Source organism: Morchella importuna (genome assembly GCF_003444635.1).
Source record: "Morchella importuna strain M04M26 chromosome Unknown Morimp01GS001, whole genome shotgun sequence".
NCBI classification, from domain to species: Eukaryota; Fungi; Ascomycota; class Pezizomycetes; order Pezizales; family Morchellaceae; genus Morchella; species Morchella importuna.
In genome coordinates, this window is record NW_025763398.1 from 3,075,263 (window position 1) to 3,098,040 (window position 22,778).

General features: G+C 48.3%; 3 protein-coding genes across 3 annotated transcripts; 1 reads left to right on the top strand and 2 right to left on the bottom strand.

The window, feature by feature from the left end:
* Positions 1–890: 890 nt before the first annotated feature.
* Positions 891–3,975, bottom strand: LAJ45_00781 (uncharacterized protein; the record flags this gene model as incomplete). Its single annotated transcript, XM_046110382.1, has 5 exons — positions 891–1,015; positions 1,069–3,552; positions 3,614–3,673; positions 3,737–3,783; positions 3,839–3,975. The coding sequence occupies 5 exons, from the start codon at positions 3,973–3,975 to the stop codon at positions 891–893; spliced, it is 2,853 nt and encodes a 950-aa protein (XP_045977075.1).
* Positions 3,976–7,078: 3,103 nt separating this feature from the next.
* Positions 7,079–8,211, top strand: LAJ45_00783 (uncharacterized protein; the record flags this gene model as incomplete). The annotated part of the gene is made up of 2 exons (XM_046110383.1): positions 7,079–7,659; positions 7,722–8,211. 2 exons carry the CDS (start codon positions 7,079–7,081, stop codon positions 8,209–8,211), a joined length of 1,071 nt encoding a protein of 356 aa, XP_045977076.1.
* Positions 8,212–11,324: 3,113 nt separating this feature from the next.
* On the bottom strand, positions 11,325–13,327 carry LAJ45_00784 (uncharacterized protein; the record flags this gene model as incomplete). The annotated part of the gene is made up of 2 exons (XM_046110384.1): positions 11,325–12,907; positions 12,973–13,327. 2 exons carry the CDS (start codon positions 13,325–13,327, stop codon positions 11,325–11,327), a joined length of 1,938 nt encoding a protein of 645 aa, XP_045977077.1.
* Between the last annotated feature and the right edge of the window lie 9,451 nt (positions 13,328–22,778).

The window sequence follows — 22,778 nt, forward strand, 5'->3', positions numbered from 1 at the left end:
GAAGAGAGGGGGGGGGGGGTATTATTATCCTTTTTTTGTTGTTGTTGGTGGGACTGCGCTTGGGTTGGGTTGGAGAGTGCAGTGTTGGTTATGATGGATGGATTAATTCCAATATTGAAAGAATGGCAAAGAAATGGAGAAAGAAAAAAATTGAAATAAAAATGATTAATATGATGAGGTTTCCAATCCAGGTCAGCGCCCCTGCCACCAACCATCTATCCTCTCCCCAATGTGATCAGTTCTTAGATACAGTATCTCCCCCTTTTTTTTCTTTTTTTTTCCCAAATCGTTCTTTTGGATCGATTGTCACATTGCCATTAAAGATGCAGTCTTGATCGTTGAGTTTCCAAGCTGGTGTTTTGTTGGAACAAGCAGACCAGCCAAGCAAGCGGACTTCCTAGATGGGCTAGAACAACGAGAATAGTGCGCGAGTGATACCTCATGATGTCAACTTATAACGTCGGGTCTTTGGGGATCCGTAATAACGCGCGGTGTTGTGGGTGCTTGCTGCTATTCATCCAGCTTTATTTTCGCGGGTTCCGGGCTGCGCAGCCTCCCAGCTTATCCCCGACCTTGTTTGCTGATATGCGCCAGTGCTTTTGATTTCGTAATCTCATGGCTTCGTATTAAAGCACCTTTTTTTTTTTTTTTTTTTTTTTTTTTTTACAAATATCGCTTCAAGGTTCTACAAATTGGAATACGCAGTATACATCTACCTGCCGTAAAAGGAAAAAAGAAAAAGACAAAAAAAGAAAAGAAAGAGTCATGCCTTGAATGTCCATGAAATAAGTTTTAGCTCCGATCAAATGCCATAAAAAACTCCGTTCACCCCGCAAACCCGACCAACCCCCAACCCCCAACCCCCAACCCTCACCCGCTTTTCAAATCAATCACCAATGCGACCACTTGCCATCCTTCAAGAACCGCACCTTCTCCAGCACCTCATCGAGCTTCCCCTTCCTCCTCGGCCCGCCATCCTCCTCCATCGTGCTCAGCTCGCCGAGGCTCGTGGTAACTTTTCAGGCACGATTAGAACACCCCCGTCACGGAAATCGGAGCGAGAGCTACCTTGAACAGCCGCACACTCTCCGTTCAAAGCCTTGATGATCCTATTGAGGCCAATCTCCCTCGCCATCCTGAAGGCCGTCTTTCCCTCGAAATCCTGCACGTGCGGGTTGGCATGGTACTCCAGGAGGAGCGCCACAATGGCCTCGCTGCCAATGTCGACCGCCATGTGGAGCGCTGTCCGGCCGAGAAGGCCCATGGCGTGCACGTCTGCGCCCTTCTCGAGGAGCTGCCGTGCAACGATGACGTGCCCGTTGAAAACACATACGTGGAGCGCGGTGTTACTGCTTGTGTTGCGGGCAGCTGGATCGGCACCCCGCTCGAGAAGGAGGTTTACTGTTGCTGCGTGCCCGTTTCCTGCGGCTACGATTAGAGGTGTTTGACCCTCGCCGTCTTGGGCTTCGATGTCGGCTCCACACTCTATGAGTAGCTTTGCTACGCCTTCATGGCCGCTGAATGCCGACAAATGCAGCGATGTGTTGTTCTGGCTGTCCCGGGCAGAAATATTGGCTCCTCGATCTAGAAGGAATTTGACCGTGGTTCCAAGTCCATTTTGAGCTGCCATCATTAGGGGGGTCAGGTCCCAGATGCCCTTGTCTTCAATGTCAATGTCAGCTTCATCATCTAGGAGTACTTTTGCTACGGTGTAGCTGCCATTGAGTGCTGATAGGTGCAGGGCTGTATTCCTGTCATTATCGCGGGCGGTGATGTCGGCACCCTTCTCCAAGAGAAGTGTAACGAGAGCTGGATGGGCGATATCTGCTGCCATGTGGAGCGCAGTTTTACCAGTATTATCGCAGGCAGTAATATGGGCTCCTCTATCTAGGAGGACCTCCGATGTGCGTGTATGCGAGTTGCGTACTGCTAAATGGAGTGCGGTATTTCCGTCTTTGTCGCGGGCAGTAATATCAACATTGTGCTCCAGAAGGAGATCTACTGCTGCTTGGTGTCCCTTCCTTGCCGCCCAGATCAAAGGTGTTTGATCCCTATATCCCTTCCGATTGATTATACTAGCTCCTTTATCCCGCATGAGCAGCAACCTTATCGATCTCTCGTTACCATGTAATGCTGCACAGTGGAGGGCCGTATCGTTGTCGTCGTCGCACACTGAAATATCCGCCCCGTGCTCCAAAAGAAGCTCCACCATTTCGTCATGACCTTTTATTGCTGCCCATATCAATGGGGTTCGATCTCTATAACCTTTTTCGTCTATACAACATCCCTTCGCTTTCAGAAGTAACTTAGCAGCCCCCACATTACCGTTCAACGCTGCAGAGTTGAGGGCCGTATCGTTATCGCCATCGTGAGCAGAGACGTCGGAACCTCGTTCCAATAAATACTCTACTGTTGCTACGTATCCCTTTCTTGCAGCCCAAATTAAAGGTGTACGGCCTCTGAACCCCTTTTCATTGACAGAAGCACCCTCCCTTTGCAATAGTAATTTTGCTATTTCATCGTGTCCATAAAAGGCTGCAAAGTGAAGAGCCGTATCATTGAACTTGTCGCGAGCAGAGATGCTAGATCCCCGCTCTAAAAGGAAATTAACCATATTGCAATGTCCCTTTCTTGCAGCCCAAATCAATGGTGTTCGATCGAGCTCCCCCTTCGCATCAATATCAGCACCAGCTGCTAAGAGGTGGCCCGCAACTTCTGTGTGATTTTCACGCGCTGCTAAATGAAGGGCCGTGTTATTGAATCTGTCCCGGATAGAGAGATCAAACCCTCTTTCAAGGAGTATTTTTACCACCGATGCGTGTCCACTTCTAGCCGCCATAACTAAGGGCGTCCGATCGTCAAGACCCTTCTCGTCAACAGCAGCTTCTTTTTCTAGCAACAGCTTCACCACTTCATCATGGCCATTCAATGCAGCAAGATGGAGAGATGTATTGTGATTGTTAGAATGGGAGTTAATATCAGATTTCCACTCCAAAAGGAGTCTCGCAATAGGTGCATAACCTCTGGCCGAAGCTCTCATTAAAGCTGTATGGCCTTTGGGACATGTATCATCAACACAAACACCTTTCTCGAGCAGCAATTTGACTATTGCTTCCTGGTCCTCGCCCACTGCATGATGTAGCGCTGTTTCTCCCGTCTCACTTCGTATATGAACGTCGCCCCCGTTTTCAATCAGAAGTCTCACAACCACCTCGTGACCCTCTTTCGCAGCCTGAATCAGGGGCGTCTCCTGACAGAGGTCCACCTCATTGACATACGCACCCTTCCCCAGAAGTAGCCTGACGATTTGCTCATGTCCATTTTTCGACGCAACATGGAGAGGCGTCTCTTGCGTGTCTGGGATTTTTGTTTGCAGCGGGTCCGCGCCCTTCTCAATTACTAGCTTGAGCAACGATTCGTTTCCCTTTTTGGCAGCCCACCAGAATAAATCATCCTGGTCTTGACACTTGTCGATGGAGTCGTAGAGCAGAGATATCAGGACATTGAACATGCAGCGACTAGTCTGGATAAGCGAATTGAGGTCCTGTCGGCCTAGTTCCTTGGCGATCATGAAAAGTAGCTCGTTGGGAAGTTCGGGTAATGGCATGGTGACAGGCTTGGGGGGTGGGGGAGGATAAAGCCTGGGTGAAGCTGAAGAGGTGTCTGCCTATAGCTACATGCTGTTAGCCGGAAGCAAAATACATGGCATGGCGTGAAACGATATGCCTAAACATACCTACTTTACTTGTGTAGCAGATATATGCGTGGCGGCTCTCTACGCTGCTATCAGCTCAGGCGATGGCACCAAGTTTTGACGAGGCTACAGAGCTTTATTTACTCCAGGAATGTAGCTGGGTGCGTCATATGCTGTGCAGCCTTGGCGGTTGGGCTAGGGTTTTGGAAGGACCCCAGCAGCTGGTGATTGATATAAACGAGTTCTGGAGAGCGGATGGTCAAATTATTTGTGGTAAACATATATGAATGGGAGTTTCATGTGGTTGTTACATGCTTGTCGGGGAAGTGCGTATGTCTTAATGTGCTAAGAGCTTATTAGCTTTGTCCAGCCCGCCCACGAACTCCACTTACCCATTAAACACTTTATTCAAACAATATGATAGGCTAGGGCTAAAAGATCTAGAACAAAGCTAACTGGTTGTATAAAAAAGAGCATTAGTATTTATTAAAAGCCTATAAACTGACTTCATCTATATTAGTTCAGCCTAGAAAACACCTTTCTCCGGGGCATATTTACCTATTTGCCCATTGTGGAGTGTCTGCCCCAGTACCCGCCCACAACCAAGCGAGAAGACGCCCAATATCCAGTCTCACACGGCGATAGATTTGTGTAAGCACTAGTTTTGAGGAGAACTACAAGGAGCCCGGCACTTCTCATGCCTTTATAGCAGTCATTGAGGCGATTAGACAATGCTGAGTGATTCTTCATGATTCGACGCCGCTACGTGATCATCGATCGATCCTACATAATCCAGAACACTGCGTGATCCTCCATGACTCAACCCACTCTATGATCGCATATCTCTGAAATTGTTCCACCCACTTGAGCCAACACTTTGAATCGTTAGCTACATGTACTTATGTAGCTAGCAAAGCCTTGCAAGTATATACACATATACATTGTAGTTTATCCTGTTCTAATTATCAACCTTCTCCTGGAACTATCCCGGAGCCCTCTACCTTATTTCTCTTGTATTTTCGGGGTTGATCAACACGCTGAAGAACGTCCTTCGAACGGTTAGTACCCCGAATAGACCATGATAGCTCAATCATGAAAGATCACTCATCCCATTTCGACCTAATTTTGATTTCTGTAAACATCACATCGCCTATGATAAAAATTCTCTAGAATAATCCTCAAACAATCCGTGGAGTTCTGAGTATCCAGTGAATAGTATTTAAAATAATACGTGAAATAACCCTTGGGAATTTTGGTACTGGTAGTAATTCGAGACTACTTTATAGACTCTAATTCGGCGCTAATCATCGAGTATGTCGGTTAGATGATTATTATAAGAGTACATGACAGGAATATTCGGGGTCTGGTCAGCTTACTTTCCACTAATTGTTACCAAGGACCCCTCGTCCCCTTGGTATTGGTGTTTAGTCCCACCTTTCCCGGTTCTAAAGGTTCAGGCCTCCCGTCCACTTTTCTAGGATATATAATGATCTAGAAGAAAATGAATATATACAGATAAACATTAATCTACGTCTTTTGATTTCCAGTCCATGAACATAAACTTTTAATTAGTTCCTCCCACAGGTCGTTAACTAATAAACCTCATGCGGTTGCACCTTAAACTCTCTCCCGTTCTCCCGAACACTTTGCCGCTTTTTATCGCGCTTCATTGGTTTCCGCATGTCTATTACATATATTAGCACCACATAGTAACAAAGAGAGAATAGTTGCTTACCATATGCATCTTCTTCCAGTTCTCCAGGGCCGGCTGAGTAGTATTCTTGAACACATCGATACACACTATACCCCAACCCCTCGTACATATCTATCGCCAGTCTATTGGAAACGCGGACGTATAGGTCGACAAAGTAGCCATTATAAACGGTTGTAGTAACACGTTCGAGCTCGTCCATCATGGTTTTGGCCAGACCGAGACGGCGAAAGTCGGGTGCGACAGTAACAGCAGTTACATGGCCATGCCATTCTGTATATTCACCTTCGGCTTTCCCAAGAACTATTTAAACAAAGAGCTTCGTTAGCAAATCCTCATAAACCCCTAAGAGAGTGATTGAGATGAGTAGCAGAGAAGGCGACATACTATACCCCATAATCTTCCCACTAGCACTCTCCATAACCGAACACAGTGTTGGCCATTTTGCAAGATATTGAAGATAGAAGCTTGGGACGTAGTTCTCAGTTAATACATCGAGATTTGTCAAGTTGAAACGGAACAGGTCCAGCGCATGGAAAGGTCGTAGCGAGCTCATTTTTGCTTTTTCGTTTCTTCTTCAGTTCCGCTGTCCCCAATCTCGACCTTCTGAGTTCTTGGTTCGGTTGTTTCTTTGTTTTTGTTTTTGCGCAGGTTTAGGTATGTAGTTGATTTTTAGTTCAGGGAAAAAGCTTATGTACAAAGGGGGGAGTTGGGGCGGGTGCGGGGTCCCGCGTGTCGTGTGTCTGTTATCGATAAAAAAAAAAAGTTCATTGAGTTTGGTGGGGCTCTTTACATGTAGCTGCCAACAGAAAAACGTGACTTGATGTCGTGACGTGTGGGGTTACAGTCCTTTCTATGTCAATGGCGAATGCGCGCTTAATGGCCAATCAGAAACCCGTACTGGCCCATTTTGCAAGTTAAAAGGAGTGTGTAATTAAGAATAATGTCTAGCCGTTTAAACCGGAAATGCACAGATGATCTATCCGGATGAGACAGCATGATCTTACACCACTGGCTGGTTTGGTCATTTGCCGTTGGTCCAAGTTCGCCATTGACCAAGAAAGTACTTTACACCAACAGAGATGGGTGAAGCAGGAAGGGGCATGTCCTAGGTGACGTTCTTTGCTGGTACCTGGCCATGTTGGCATTTTGTGTTATTATTTAGACTTCATCTGCACAGATCCTAATATTAAGGATAGGATATTGCTTTTTTTAATGAAAATCAAACCAAAAAAAGATTGCAACTCGGGTTTCATCTGATGATCGTCACATCACGGCTTACTAACGTGGGCATTTCTCACGTGTAGCTAGCTGTAGGGGTCAACCCATTGCATCGCATATCAACGCAGCCTTCTGGGTTTCCCCCTCATAAGCGCCCCTGCTTCCCCCTCCCCCACCCTCTTCTCTAGACTCCTGTTTCGCGAAAGGCCTGGTACCTGGTTTCTTTTTCTTCTGTGCATAGCCCCCCGGCCTACTTGTGGAACAAGCAGAAGTTGAGGAGCACACCTTAAGGCATCTACTCTCGTCTCACCAAGCTCCTTTTCTCCCTACATCTCTCTCTTTCCTTTGCGCATACCCATATCTATCTACACGGATACATTACGGATAACGACAACGAATAAAATTATAAACTTATCTCAAGCACTTACATCTGTAGCGTTTATTAAAGAAAAATGGCACACTCACTCTACGAAGTCACCGGCCTGGACGAGTCCTCCCCCCTTCCCAATTTCACTGACGAAGGTCCCTCCATATCGTACGAAGATGACAGCATGCTCATGCCCTCTACTTCAAACCCCCCGGGCCACAAGGACGATGGCGGCGGTCTCGGTGGCCTCGGGTCACTTGCAGACGAGTTGGCGGGTGCCATGTATGATTCTGACGAGGAGTACGACGAAGAGGGAGGCGAAGTCGAGATGATGCTCGGAGAGGCCCAGGTCAATGGAGCGCATCACCATCATATCGTGAACGGGTCTGCGACGAAGGATGATTCGGTAAAGAAGGCCCCCGTAAGGCCGTTGTCTGCGAGTGATTATGACGGGAGTGAGTACGGTGACCCTGAAGATCTGGGGAATGGCATTAGCGTGGGGTTGGAGGACAAGATCAACCAGATTGAGAACCTGGCGCTGAGGAATCGTCACATGCTCAAGGAGGAAGAGACCGGAATTGGGGAGCTGGCGGGGGTCATGCCAAGGCTGATGGAGGGGCTACAGAATCTGGCGCCACAGAGTAGTCTAGAGACAGGAAGCACGAGGTTCGTCTTTCCCCTATTACCGATATAGGATATCTCTTATTGACGCACGGACCATATGATAGACTGATAACAGCGCACGCTGCGTTAACGTCCAACATGGCTCATCAAGCGAGAACCCTCCGTGACCTCTCCTTGTCTATAAATTCGGCGTATCTTCCCGCGGAAGATACCTCAGATCTCCTCCTACCTCTCCTTGACCTCATCCCTCGACCTTCTCCGCAACCTCTTGCCGAGCTATCCAACCTCCACTCCCTCACGCTCTCTCTTGTGTCGCAGCTCGCATTCCTCTCGGATTCCTTACACATGGCTCGACAATCCTCGATTGCCGCGAACCGTAAGCTACGTGTTGCCCGTGAAGCCTGCGCCGATTGGAAACACGAGCTCGAAGCAGTCGAGAAGGCGAGGCGGTGGATCGAGGAAGGCGACTGGGATGCAAGATGTAAGAGAAGGGAAGCAGCGGGTGTTTGTGCAGAAGTAACCGGCGGGTTCGAGGAGGTTTGTAAGGGTTTTGAAGAGAGGTTAAAGGCGCAAGGCGTTGGTGTTTCCGCGTAGTTCTTTATTTTTACCATGTACTTTACCTTCTTCGCCTCCTCCTTCTTCTTCTTTTTTTCCTCGTAACTAGGGTTTTAGGTTTTTAAGAGATTGCTACTTTCTTTCTTTTCATGGGTGTGACACTATCTTTTATTGCTACTTGCTGGAGTGGGATCTCATGGGGGGGTATATGGCGTGGATAGATATCATTTTTCATTTTTTAAACTTTCTGTTTACCTTGCTTTTTATGCACTTCTTGTTGATGCTTAAAGTAACACATTTTCATTCAACACTGATCAAGGTTTTGGAAGCTTTTTTTTATGTTGTATAGTAATTAACTACTCAAGCACATGTAAATAGTAAGTGTGTACATATTGAGCTAGGTGCACTGGTGCGTGCAATATCAAGCATATTGATCCCAAGGGTAAAGGATTATCATATATCACTATTAGTTCTCATCCGTGCATCCCTTGATACAACCGTGCGGATATGTACGACGATCGCGATATAAGCTTAAGACCCTTGACTAAAAAGAACACATTTACTCTTTATTTACCGTCAGTCTACCACTACAGCTCCTAAGTTTGCCAACTAAGTACGAAAGCCATCCATAGAGTACAAGTTGCGTCACCTAATCTATAACATGACCCTTAATCTCTTTGTCGAAAGCCAATTAGCCTAGCTAATCTAAATTCTTCCTAGGCCCCATCGTCTATTCCATAATTAAACCTCAACCCTATAAACCAAAACTCTTCCGCGCAGCTCAAGAGGCTTCCACCTGAAGTGGACACAACCACGGCTAAATTGGTTAAGGATGTGGTGATGGACAAACACGAGAGAGAGTATACGCTCGATGAACATAAAAGCATCAAACCGCACTGTCAGGGCTCTATAAGGTTTGTCACGACAGTTCTTTGTACGCGTTGATGTATACCATCAGTATTTGGATGTGATATTTACTGAATATAGAGGCACATAAAGAACACCCAATAAGTAGGACTACTTATAAATCGCCTTTCAACCAACTGGGGATTATTTCAACATCAGTTCACCGCTCTACCCCAGGTTTTCACCTACCACCACGATAATTACGAAAATGTCTGAGGAAGCGGATTAGATAGAGAGTATGCTAGAGGACGAAGAGGAGGAGGACGAAGAGGAGGAGGACGAGGTAGAGGATGAGGTGGACGATGACCAATATACTTTCGAGGAGCATGTGCGTGGTAACTTATGGTTAGTTGTGAGGCAAGAGTATAGAGCGTTTTTGGAAATAAAACGAAATAGAAACTACACATGGGAGGAGCCTCCGACACAGGAGCGTGTACGCTTATATGGCGAATACGTACACGTAGCTTCCAGCTGCTGCCAGGGCATGTTAACCCACATCCTATACACTCGAAATATCGAATTATTAATAAGAACGTAATCTAGGCTGCACTTGTCTGTGCAAGAAGCCAAAAATAGTGCCTGTGAAAGATGGGGTCGTCAGTGACCATCAAGATTCAGCTTTCGGGGAACAGACGTAAGAATCCCTATGAGGTTCGGCCGTTTTTCTGCTAGATAACCATGATGACTCTTTAGGGATATATATCCTTCCCATCTAGTACTACCCACCGATGGGATGGATGCTGCAACGAGAGAGCAGTATTTACTTGAGTTATTCCTAGCTATATGCAGGAATAGATTTCCCAAAAGAGTCAAAGCCATAGCTAGGGGAAGGAAGCGTGGCTGTTATACTAGCGGTCGATATTGGCTGTAATTCAAGGTCAGGCACTATCCTGAAAAAGATCTTTTTAGAAATATGTTTTTCCCCTCAATTCTTGCCTCCCCTTCTCTGCTTGATCCTATACATACATGATACCGTTCCAACACGGTCACGACTGCGTGACCGTACTTACTCCTCCCCCCAGTAGCCCATCCTCTAACCCCTAACCTTACTTCTAGTCCTTTGGAGAACCACAACAACTTCACAGATCCCGGGCAGTAGACTGCATAAACCATACAAACCAGAACGGGGGTACTGAGTCCGAATCGTCAACGACGCCGAGTGATAGCCCATGACCCATATTTCCGACTTCACAATCTCAATTCCACAAACCTCTCTTGGCTCCCTCCGATCCTCCGCCGAGTCCATCCACCCAGAATAAGTTCCATATCTCGGCGCAACACCACCAGTCAAACACATAAGGACAAAATAATCCCCTGGCCAAATCAAGCCCAGACGAAAGCTAAACCAAGCCCAGACCAAACCACAGCGCCCCCATCCACAGAACCAAAGCCAAGCCTCACTTCCAATTCTACTCCCAACACCCCCCAGCACCCTCCCCGCACCACTCCCCGCCTCTCTATGACCCCCCTCTCTGCCCCCTCTCTATTCCCGTTCCCGCCCCCTAACCCACTCCAAACTATGACTAACCCAATGACAAATCCCCAGTCCAGACCCTCCCGCCCCATGCACGTCGGACAAGGACCGGGTCCGGGTCACCACCCACACACACACACACACACACCCACACCCGCACCCGCAAATGCCAAATCCAATCCCGCGATTCCCATTGGGTTGCACAGCACCCTACTGAAAAAGGGAGAGGATCAGGCCATGTCGAGTGATGGGTTGTGAGTGGAGTAGGGTTGGTGTTTGGTTGGTTCCCCGAGATATACCCGGGTGGGCAAAAGTACATGGCGGGAGCTAGCGCATGACAAATAGGTGATGCTGCTCTTCCCGTGTGTGTGTGTGTTTGATGGGCTAGGGTGGGTGTGTTTGTTGGGTAAGTTGGTGTAGGAGGTGAGCGGGTATGATTGTTTCTGGTTCTGTTTCTGCTTTTTTTACGTGCTACATGATGTCTTGGTGGTGTTTTCTATAATTACAGCATGATGGCATAAAAATCACAGTTCGCATAGTGGTATAGGTAATAATCAAAAAAAAATCACAGTACACGCATACATCATTGGCAAGAACGCAAAAAAAAAATCTGAGAAATACTGTTTCCGAGGATCTACAAACCCCCGTACCGCAATAATTTCTATTATTCCACCACATTATCCTACTACATAAAAACCCTTCGCAACTACTAACGCTGACATGATATCTCCAGCCATTAAAACACAGCGGGCATGTGCACCAAAAACCGCCCTTAGGCCTCGATGCCCATCGGCCTGCCCATCTCCTTCTCCAAAATAGCGTCCATGACTGGGCCGGTTGCTCTTCCGGTCTTCAAGCTGATGGCCTTCTCGACAAACTTCTTGCCTTGAAAGCCGAGCTGCTCGTCGGTCCAGATGTTCTCAACCTTGACGTCATCGACGCCGACACCGCAGAGGCCGCCCTCGGCGCGCCAGTCGGAGGTGCGCTTGATGCCGAGGTCGTTCCACACGGTTTCTAGGGCTTCGATAAGGTGGGTGCGGTATTTCTCCGTGTGGCCGGGAGTGGGGGTGATGCGGAGGCGCTCCTGGCCTACAGGGACGGTAGGGTAGTTGATCGCCTGGACGTAGATACCGTGGTCTTCGAGAAGGCTGTCAGAAGCCTGCCTAGCAAGCTCGGCACTTCCGACAAGGATGGGTACAATATGAGATGGGTTGGGAATGACTGGAATGTCACGATCCTGCAGTGACTCTTTTACAGCCCTAGTGTGCAGTTGTTGAAGTCGGCGGTCGCCATGGTAGTGCATTTGGTAGTCAATTGCCGCATCTGCACCCGCCATTGTAGCCGGGGGCAATGAAGTAGTGAAAATAAATCCAGGTGCGAGGGAACGGATCATATCGACGAATAGTGAGCTTCCGGCAATGTAACCTCCAACGCATCCGTATGCCTTTCCGAGTGTACCAGTGATAATATCAATTCGGTCCATGACTGTTCCCTCTGGCCTGCCAGCGGCGTGCGCTTCAAAATCAAGATGCTCTGCAACACCAGCGCCGTGTGGTCCGTACATGCCAACAGCGTGCACTTCATCCAAAAAGGTGATTGCGCCATACTTCTCGGCAAGATCGCAAATCTCCTTAATAGGCCCAACAGAACCACACATACTATATACTGATTCGAATGCAATAATCTTAGGGTAGTTGGCTGGAATTGATTGAAGCTTTTCCTCGAGATCCTTGAGGTCGTTGTGTTTAAAGACAAGCTTCTTTGCCCCAGAGTGGCGGATACCCTGGATCATTGAAGCATGATTGAGAGAGTCGGACAGGATCACACAGTTGGGAAGTTTTGAGCCCATAGTTGCCAAGGTCGCATCATTAGCCACGTAGCATGATGAAAAAACAAGTGCAGCCGGTTTAGCGTGAAGTTTCGCAATGGTGCGCTCAAGCCCAATTGCATGCTTGTTGTGGCCGGAGATGTTCCTAGTACCACCAGCACCAGCACCATAGGTGTCCAGCGTCTCATGCATAGCCTTCAAAACATTGGGGTTGCGACCCATACCAAGATAATCGTTGCTGCACCATGCAGTGACGAGCTTGTCGGGGGTGTCGAGATGCGCCTGGGGGAAGTCCTTGGCAAGACGATTGATGTTGTTGAAGTAGCGGTAGGACTTGTCCTTGAGCTTCTTCTGAATTTCGTTGTTGTAGAACCCCTCGTAGTCAAAGGCGGTTCCGGTAGTAGTTGCCGGGTTCATCTTGACGGGGGCAACGTTGATGGGGCGAGTAGGGCGGGCGCGGGGAGCGGCGGCCATGCTCTCAGCGATCTGGGCAGCCTTGAGCGCTGCAGCGCCATGAGGACAGATTCCTATTGTAAAATTAGCATTCTATTCGACTCAATTCCAACTGGTGCGCAATTGAGGCTGAAAATACCCTTAGAGGTGTCAAGAACACCTGCCTGGAGGTGCAGGGTCTCAATGCTCGCGGCCTCGGCATCCTTCCTCTCGGTGGCCTGAAACCCGGCGGGCTTGCTCGGCACAACGTATCCCCTCTTCTGCCCAGCAATTCCAGCGCGGGCACCAAAGGTGGAAAATGCAGAGTTACGGACACTCTGAACGGCAAGGGCCTTGGACATGACCGGGCAACGACGGGCAACGACTTGGAGGTTGCTCATGGTCCCGCCGCCAACACTTGGAGAAACACCGGTGGAGAGGGCGCGGAGGGTCGAGGGAGAGGTTTTCTTGAGGAACGGACAAAGACGACGAGATTGACTTAGAAGCGGCTCCATTTCGAGTACGGTTTCAATGAAACGTGGGCGAGGGTATTTAGCAATATTTAAACCGCTACGGGGGATGGGATGGGGTTGTTGAAATGTGGCGGGATTATTTTCTGGCTAGAAAACAGTAGGGCAAAAAAAACGAAACTAGTGGGTTTATTCAGAAAGATGTTAACTTGGTTGATCTAGATTATGTGATCAAATCTAGAATGGGATGCTAAACAAGAAATGGAGAGAGAGAGACGACGGGAGGAAGAGGAAGATGGAATGGATGGGGCGGGGAGAGACGGCGTATAAAAGGAATTTCGTTGACGTTCGGGAAAGCCAGGTGTTTGAAAAAGGATGGATGGGGGAAGTGATCGACTTGGACCGAGGGGGACATTCCCTCACACCTCCATCAGGACCACCTCCAGTGCACCACCGGCAGCACCCAGTGCTACTGGCACCGGCGGTCTGGGCATCTTAGACCGCCGAGTTATCCACAACCAATTACAGCTCAGTACCAACCAAGTATATCAGTAAATCGGTGCCAAAGGGGGGGGGAGATCAATTAGTCAATTAGAGGCATCTATTTGTCCTTGTCAGGGTACGGATGTCTGTCTAATATGTGGTCATGCATGACCTACAACCTAGGCAGTAGAGTTTCCCTACTGTAGTCAAATAACGATCGTTATTAAGGCCAATAGAAAGGTACCTGTAGCTACCGGAGGACTGTACAGGGACGATCACTTATTTATGTAGACAGCAGATTAATTCGAACTTGCATTGTACCTACAAGTCTGACTGTAACTGTACTGTAAAAGACAACATCCAACAAAGCGAAAAAGGGAAGGGTGAAAAAAAGCTCTCCCATCAGCATGAAAAAAACACTCGACGTCTGAAGAGCGCTTCCGAGTGTGCTTCCGTACATATGCTCCCCTTGAACAGGATAAGCGCGTGTTGTAAGGGAAGAAAAAAAAAGAAAATTCGTCAAACCATCACTCAGCAATTGTTTACCTCTCTCTTCCTATTGGCTGGCGCGGGCCTGCCTGCCAATCCCACACACCACCCCTCCCAGATCTAAGATCCCCCGCCGAAGGAAAACCCAGTGCCCACTCTGGGTCGGGAAAGATGAAGAACCAGAGAGAAAAATACCCGCATCCAGAAGGACCCCTACCTCTTTTACTTGCTACCGCCGCCCGCTGCATCTTTTAGCTCATCCTCTCTCGCACATCTTGATTCGAATCTCGTTTCCTCGGCTCCCGGGTACACGCTGCTTACTGGTACTGTTGCTGCTGATGTTCTTTCCTGTGCCTGGCGTTGTGCGCTTGCTCTTCTTCCTCGGTCGCTGGATAGAGCAAAGAGAGTTGCTTCTTCTGATGATCTCTAGCAGTATTAGAGTAACGGCGGCGGTCGCCTGTGTATCCCCCCAACCCCAACCCCACCGCTCCCCCTTCCCTCGATTGCACTGTTCTGACGTCTTTCTTGTGAAACTCGTCCCTCAGAGCCCGTTCTTCCTTCCTTCGCTTCCTTCCCTCTTCTAGGCACTCGTTTCCCAGGGACCCTTCAAAGCGTTCAAACAAAACACCTTACATCACACACACACACTTCTCTCACTCCGCCAAAACGCATTCCCGAGTGCTGCCCCCCCCCCCCCCCCCTGTCCGCCTTCTTCATAAACTCTCATCAATCGTACCATGTGTAGCTTTGACGGCTCCCGTCGTTCCATACAAATTCCCATGTAACTTTTCCATACTCTGCTCACCCTACATAGAGTACTCTAGGCGCACCTTACCCCCACAAAATGTCAACTCTCTCTAGCCCAGATTAAAATATACCATGTAATTTTGTGTTGTTGGGAAAGAAAGAAAGAAAAAATAAAATAAAAAAAGAGGTTTTAGAATTTCCCGCTTCGGCCTGTTACATCTCCCCGTCCCTCCGTCCCGATTGATATTCGTCCCCCAGTCCCTACATACAGTAGCTTCCCTACGCTCCGGAGGTCTCTCTGTCACACATCACAACAGCTTGGTTTTCAGGTCCGCCATTCCCGTGCTTCTGTTTGGCTACCTCGACTCTCTACGAGTTCTAGCTAGCTCCGCGGGGATTCAGCTGTAGAACAGAAGAAAAAAAAGAGGACACACACACACACACTCTCCGTAAAAAAAAATGAAAAAAAGGATCCACGCCGTGCCCTGCATCATCTGTCTCTCGCTTGCTCCCTTCAATCCCCTCGGTCCATTGCAGCGAAGATCGCTTCGGCTTCGCTTGCTCCTCTTCTCATAACCCCTACCTACGGTTCCGCTGCCGGCCGGAGTGTTCGGCTTCCGAAGGTTTCCCCGACGCTGCGATTGTGTGCGCCCGCCCGCGTTATGCTGGATTCTACGGATGCTGCGACACTAGAGTAGAATACTGATACAGCGATACTTATCCCTACAGCAGATACTCTACTCAGGCACTGTACCCAAGTGTCAACTCTACATACTCTACTAGACTCAAAGTGTAGATGTAACCATCCAATCGCACCGCCGGCATTATGCCCCCGACGTAGAGTACCTGGCCCTCCTACCTGCTTACAGTAGGCAGAGTATGTAGAGCAAAAATTGCGTCAATTTGGCTGCATGTGAAGCTGTCCCTCCCCCCCCCCCCTCCTCTCCCCCGAGTCCCACCCTCAATTTAAACTCAAAAAAAAAAGTGCGGAGAAACGTGCACCCCACACCCGCCGTTTATATGAAGAAACCATTTTGTTTCGCACGCAGTATTTGTTTTTCTGTTTTTTTCTTCCCCGGAAAACAGCGCCCCCCCTGCCGGTCGTGGGGAAACCGGTCGCTGTGGGGAAGGAGAGAAGGTAAATGTGGGGGGGGGGGGGGTTCTAGCTAGGTGGGTGTGCAGGCACGAGATCATGATAGAGATATTAGAATACCGGAACAGTTCTCCATTGCGGCCGTACAAAGTGCTGGCGGGAGGTGGTGGTGGTGGTGGAGGGGAAAGCTTATTCTAAGCCGATTCCACTCATGACACCAGCTCACAACGGGTCGAGCTGATTGATGAGCGAGTTCTACAGATGCGGCAATTAACACATCGCTGCTTAGCTACACGTACATGTGATCTGGCTGTAGCAGCGTGGAGCGCAGTAGTGCGTAGGTACATGTTTTGGCGGGTGTTGAGGTGTTGAGGTACGGCGTGCTGGTGTATCCTGCATGGTCTTGGTCATTGCGGGCGAGTGATATATCATGATGCAGATATATCGTAAGGCGAACGTGTTATCTCTTACTACTTACGCCATAGTTTATACTTTATGCGATGATTGTACCTAGAAACAATTCAAATGACTTCACACACTGTTATCTCTTACTACATGTATGTAGAGCACACGTATCCCAAACTACAGAAATGCCATCAAGTGCATACATCATACTTCGCACCCTACAATTATTGGCGAAGACATCATGTCCAAAGCTATTGAGTAGACGAGCTGATCAGTGGAAGGGAGAAGCTTTAGCCACATATATCAAGAACTTAGCAGTGGGCCATTTGGTTCCCCCCTTTCCTTCTCCCATACATGTAGTTTTTATAAAAGTCCTGGGTAGAATCATATCGCTCTTACAGCATACACCTCCACGACCGTAAAAATATATCAGCATTTAATAAGCACCGTACCGTACCGCACCGCACCGCACCAGACTATCAAGAACCGCCGCCGCCACATATAGAAGAGCGGAACATGATCTATATATAAATAATATGAACATAGAACATTTATCACAGGTCGACATCAGCAACAGCAGCCTTCTCCAATTATATTACCACCTACATGTTACAAAAAACAGCCACCGCAGGCCCAGGAGGTTCTCAGATCTCATCATCTACTGTGGAAGGGGGAGAGCCCCGACCCGGCTTAGAAGACCAGGGTCGAAATCGGAGATGAAGAGGTGTAGGCCATATGGCTGCAATGTAAAAAAGGTGGAGAGGGGGGGGGGGGGGGGGGTTGATAGAGAGGAAGTAGTAAAAGTATAATGTAGGAAATAGGAAAGAAAGAAGACGTTCAAACACCGTTCCTATCCCTAATTGTAAGAAAAAAGAGTTGTAAAAAAAAGAAGGAAATAAATAGGAAAACAAAAGCCCCTGCCAGAAGTGCATGAGTAACGCGTACTGCCAATAAGAAAAACAAATACCCAAACCTAGTCCCAAACCCATAGTTATTCCGTTTCCACGCGCACGTTTCATTCCATCCAAGTAAACAAAGGAAATAAGATCTGCCAGCTATCAAAATGATAAGTAATAAAGGAAAATAAAAATACAAGATGTAAACAGAAAATAATTAACATTATTGAGTCTTCAGAGTTTTCTCACCACTTCTTCTTCCTTGGTTTCCCCCTCGAGCCACCGGCCGCCCCGCTTTCTCCTCCCCTACTGCCAGAAACGCCTGTCTTCATCGACCCAAACCTGCCATTACTTTGCCGAGCAAAAACCATGCCTTTTCTGCTTTTCTTCGTTGAACCACCCGAGCTGCTCCCTGCCGAGCCATCCCCTTTTGACTCCTCGGACTCTGATTCCTCCAACTCATCTCCAGCATCTGGATCATCGTCTTCTTCATCTTCTTGATTGGTAACATCAACGTCCATCCTGTCCAAGCCCTCAATCTCATCCTCGTCTTCTGTAGACCCCTCTGCATCGATATCCACATCTTCATCATCCGGGGGATCGGAAAGAACACTTGTATTGTCATGATCTCCAACCCCGTTAGTAGCAGCACTTGTAGCAGCTACAAACGTAGCTAGAGTACTCTGTGCTGGTGCTGGAAGGGTAGAAAGACTGTTGTCCACCTTCTCCTGGTCAGGGCTAGGGTTCGAGCCATCAACTGTTCCCAGCGGAGAAGGGAGATCTTCAAGTCGGTACCCCCCCATAAGATCTTCGTTTTCAGCAAAATCCATATCAGACTTTTTAGTGGGCTTCAATCCATCCGAAGCACGCCGAACCTTGACTGTGGGTACATCTCTGTTTATTGGTGTGCGAAGATTGGCAGATTTTTCTACAGGCGACCCTGCCTCTGGGGTCTTTGGAAAAACTTCGGTTCGTTGTGGGATAGACGTTTCAGCGGTTGCTGAATCTGCCACCCCGTTAACAGATACATCGACAGCCCCTTGATTCCGTATTACATGAGACTTTTGCAATGCTGGCCTTTTTGATGGTGAAAATAGTCTTTTCTTGGTTGGTGAAGATGAAAGTTTTTTGGATGGAGAGACAAGAGTTTTCTTATCAGGTGATGCCAGTGCCTTCTTCCTGGGAGATGATGTTTTTTTTGATGAGGCCAGCACCTTTTTTGGTGAAGGAGTCGACTTATCGCCATTTATCCCAGTAACTGGGCTCATTTGTCTCGGAGTAGGTGTGGGTGTTTTCCTAATACATGGGTCAACAATGTCAAGTTCCCTAGGCTCATTATCATTCATATACCACGGTGGATGACCATCGGTCCAATAGCCCAGCACCGTGGTGCCTGCAGCGGGTACTGACATATTCATATTAATCAATGGAGGCGATGCTCCATTGATACCCTCCACCCCCGCCTTTGATTTCTTCGGGGATGAAATAGCCTCCTTGGTGAATTGCATAGAAGGCTGGTTATTTTCTGCTCCCTCAACCCCGTTTTGTTCGCTCAGTGCGTCATCGTTATCGGCTTCGTCATTACCGCCTTCCTGTGCATCATCTACTTGGATATCTTCGTCCTCTATTTCAACCTCATCCTTGTTAAAGTCCATGTCTCCACTATTGTCGGTGGAGAGATTCCAACTGATACCGTTGGTTCCAGTAAGAATGCTTGCAATCTCGGCAATTTCCCTTTCATCATCTCCTTTCCCATCCGAAACCCTCTGCTGTGTAACCTTAGCTTCTAGAATAACCGCACTAGCAGACATAGATATTGAATCAGTCCTCAGATCTATCTCCTTTAATCCGGCTTCGTCTAACAGCGGCTCGACTTGCTTCAATATCGTGGTCGCCGCCTCCTGGCTTAGATCATCCATGTCCTTCTTTTGCTCTAGTATGGGCGGGGTGTAGGAAGGTATATTGAACTTATGCTCTAGTAATGGCTGGCTTGGAGCGGAGTTTAATACTGAGAGCATGTCCATGGCAAATGTTTCTACGGTTGGATACAGTCGGTTCTCGATTCGGTCCAGAATAAGCGAGAATCCCTGTTCAAAAACACGTTCATGATCCTGACTACACGTGTACCCCACACTGTAACGTTAGCTATACCACATTAATTTCACATGAAGGCCTGCCATCGGACCGATATTCTAAAAGGGAAGCACCAACCTTTCTGCCTTCTCCAAAATTTCCCTCATCAAAGATACTTCGGGGAAATATATAGAGTCCAATGAATCTTTTAGAGCCTTTGCGTCCTCTACCCTTTCCGACTCTCTCATTTCGACTCTCATAGTCACATCTTTTAGCTTCCCCAAAATGCTAATCAACCCATCCGTAAACTCCTTGCGTTTCCCTAGCCTTTTGGTCCCAAGTGTGTGCCCCATCGCCGCATAATTCTTTCTCGTAACTTCCACACTTGTAAAGCTATTCATCTGTAACTGTAGCCTCTTTAGCAAGCTAGCACCACGACGTGCTTCCCGCTTAAGGGTCCAATATTTGCACGCTTCAGCAACATATTCCTCTTTCTTGTAAACCTTGAAGCGGGAGAGAAATTCGACAACGGCGGTGTAGATGACATGTGGTATTACGGGTGCACCGGAGGGAAGTTTCCACACTGATTTCGGATTCGCGTTGCGTTTGCGTTTATTGCCAAAAGTTAGGTTTAGACGGGGGAGATTGCCTCCAACAAGGATGCCATTAGGAGGACTGTTTTCTTCCGAAGGGTCTGGAAGGGCCATTGCAGCGGATTGAGAGTCGCCCCAGTTACGACCAGCCATTGTTTGATGGTAGAACTCCATGGCGTCCATGACAGCTTCATCGACCTATAAAATTATCAGTGACTGGATAGGTGGAAGGTTTTATAGAGAGCTTACATCGTTCTCTCGTCTCCAATCGGCAGGAACATGCTTGTCGCAGTATGCCTTCAGCCCCGATGCCTCCAATTGCGCACCCGGCCCAGAGGTATTCTTCATTTTCATGTGCAGCCGCGCCCGTCGGCCACAAGTAACATGGAAGGCTATAAAACAGCTTTTGTTGCTGCATTGAATGCATGCACCCATTTTTTGCTTGCAAATATAGCATGTCTGCCACGCCGAAGTCAGCAATGAAATGATGCCTAAAAAAAATACAACATGGTTGTAAAATCCAACCAGTTGGAACTCACCAGCCTCCATCTACTCTTCGGCACTAACTCCATCCCATCCACAGGTTCCATATAGGCCGGATTCGCTAATCGAACTTCTGGTATCCAAATAGCACACAAAAGATGACTCCATCTCGTTGTAGTGGTCTGTTTAAATGCCCCATCGGTATTTGGACAAAATATACAATGCGCCGTTTGTCTTGGTATCGTAAGGCATTTTCTACAAAGCCATTGCCCCTCAGGTATATATGGAACGCCATAACACTCTTGATGAACGGCAAGGTTACAACCATCACAGAAAACAATGGCGTTACTATTTTCGCATTCCCCGTCATCACAGATTGCGCATTTACTGTCCTCAGCCCCTTCCTCTTCCTCTTCATCATCACCAGCTGTCCGACGGCGTCGTGCAGAAAAGGATGTAGAGTGGGGTTTGGCTATGACCTTCGGGATCTTCTTTTCCAACGTCACCCATTCCTTTTCAATTTTTGTCATTGTTATTTCGAAAATTTCACGGGTGATGGGGGCGGCTGAGGTAAGGAGACGAAACGCATTGGTGGAGGTCAGCCATTTATCGTCTTGTTCATCCATGTCATATTCCACACGGTCTAGAATATCGACACTATTGAGTTCCTCATCGATGCCAAGGTCGGGGACATCACGGAGGAGGGTATTAGGGAGCGTGAATAGCGATGTTTGCTGGTAACCCATTAGCGCCATAGACCGATCTACCGATCCAGGTGTGGTTGGTTCCAGCCGACGACGACCCTTACCGGATCCCATGGAGTAGGAAGACGGTGGGTTATTGAGGCCATAAGGACCAGTGGATCCGACAGAAGAAGACCACGCAAATTCAGAGAATTGAAAAGGAGTTATCTTGCGATAACTTGGCTTCGGAAGGTTGAGCTTCTCGGCTTCAAATGACGCCTGGGTTGATGTTTGGGCCCGTGGCCGTCGGACCGACTGTGGGTGGGCAATAGTTTGACGGAGGGGGGGTTTGCCAGCATTTGATCGATGTGCACGTAGGGATGCAAGGGTGGGGCCATCATCGCCCCTACGAGAAGTTCTTATGGGGCCAGGTGTGACGGGAGGCTGAGTAATTAATACTTCTTCTGTTGGGGTGATGGCGGGTGTTTGTGGGATTAGTTGGTGATCCACTTGTGAGAGGGCCGGGTCGATTGGTATCTGAGTTGTGGGCTCTGGTGGCGGGGGAGAGGTGAGAGCAGCTAGGGCGGGGTCGATGGGGAGGTTGATATTGTAGAGATTTAGCGGTTTTTCGACGCCTTCTGCAGTGAGGGTTAGGGTAGGTGTGGGGGCATCGGACATGTCGATATCTATGTCATTAAAGGATGACGCGGAGACGGTACCGTTTAGAGCTGAAGAGTAGGCTGTAAATGATGATGTGATAACTCCAGGGTTTGTATCCAATATCTCATCAACATTTTGGCCATTCCCATCGAGACTCATTCCTATATCCCATCTCCTCGAACCTGTGGTAGACTTCTCTTCCTGCGGTTCGATCTCTTCCTTCACATCCACAATTTTCACACTCTTCCCGCACTCCGGGGGTTTATAGCTTGCTCCATCGACGTCCTCTGCGGACAAACATTCCAGCGTAGCATCCACATCTAGATCTGGATGGAACTCTATATAGCTCTTCTCCTCCCTTGGCTTGTAAACTCCATCTGCCACCGGCACGCTCGGAGTCACTGGAGCTCTTCGTCTGTTTGGAGCTGGAGTAGTGGTAGTGTTGTAAAGGTTTGCTGGAACGATCGATCCCGTGGAGTGATCTATATATCTTCCACCACCACCAGCACCTCCTGGCCTGTAACCATTCTGGTAAACAGGTCTTCGGCGGCCCGTAGGAGTATAGCTTTCCGGGACAGATGCGGGGAGAGACGAGGTACGTCTCCTACCACTGAGCAGACTATTTGCACGACCTCTTAGCCGCGGCCGGCCTCTTCCTCGACCACGAGTTGAGGGAGTACGTCCACCAGAACTAGGGGATGGTGCCATAGTGCCCTATTTGTTGCGATGGGTGAGACTAGGCTACTATACCATAGTCCAGCAAAACTAACGCGTTGGCAATGGTGATTTCGATGAGGAGAACTTAATTGAATGCTAACTGAGAGTGAGTTTGATGCAAAGAGCGAATTTTCTCTTCAACACAGTCTGGGGGGAGGTTTGAAGGAGGGTTGA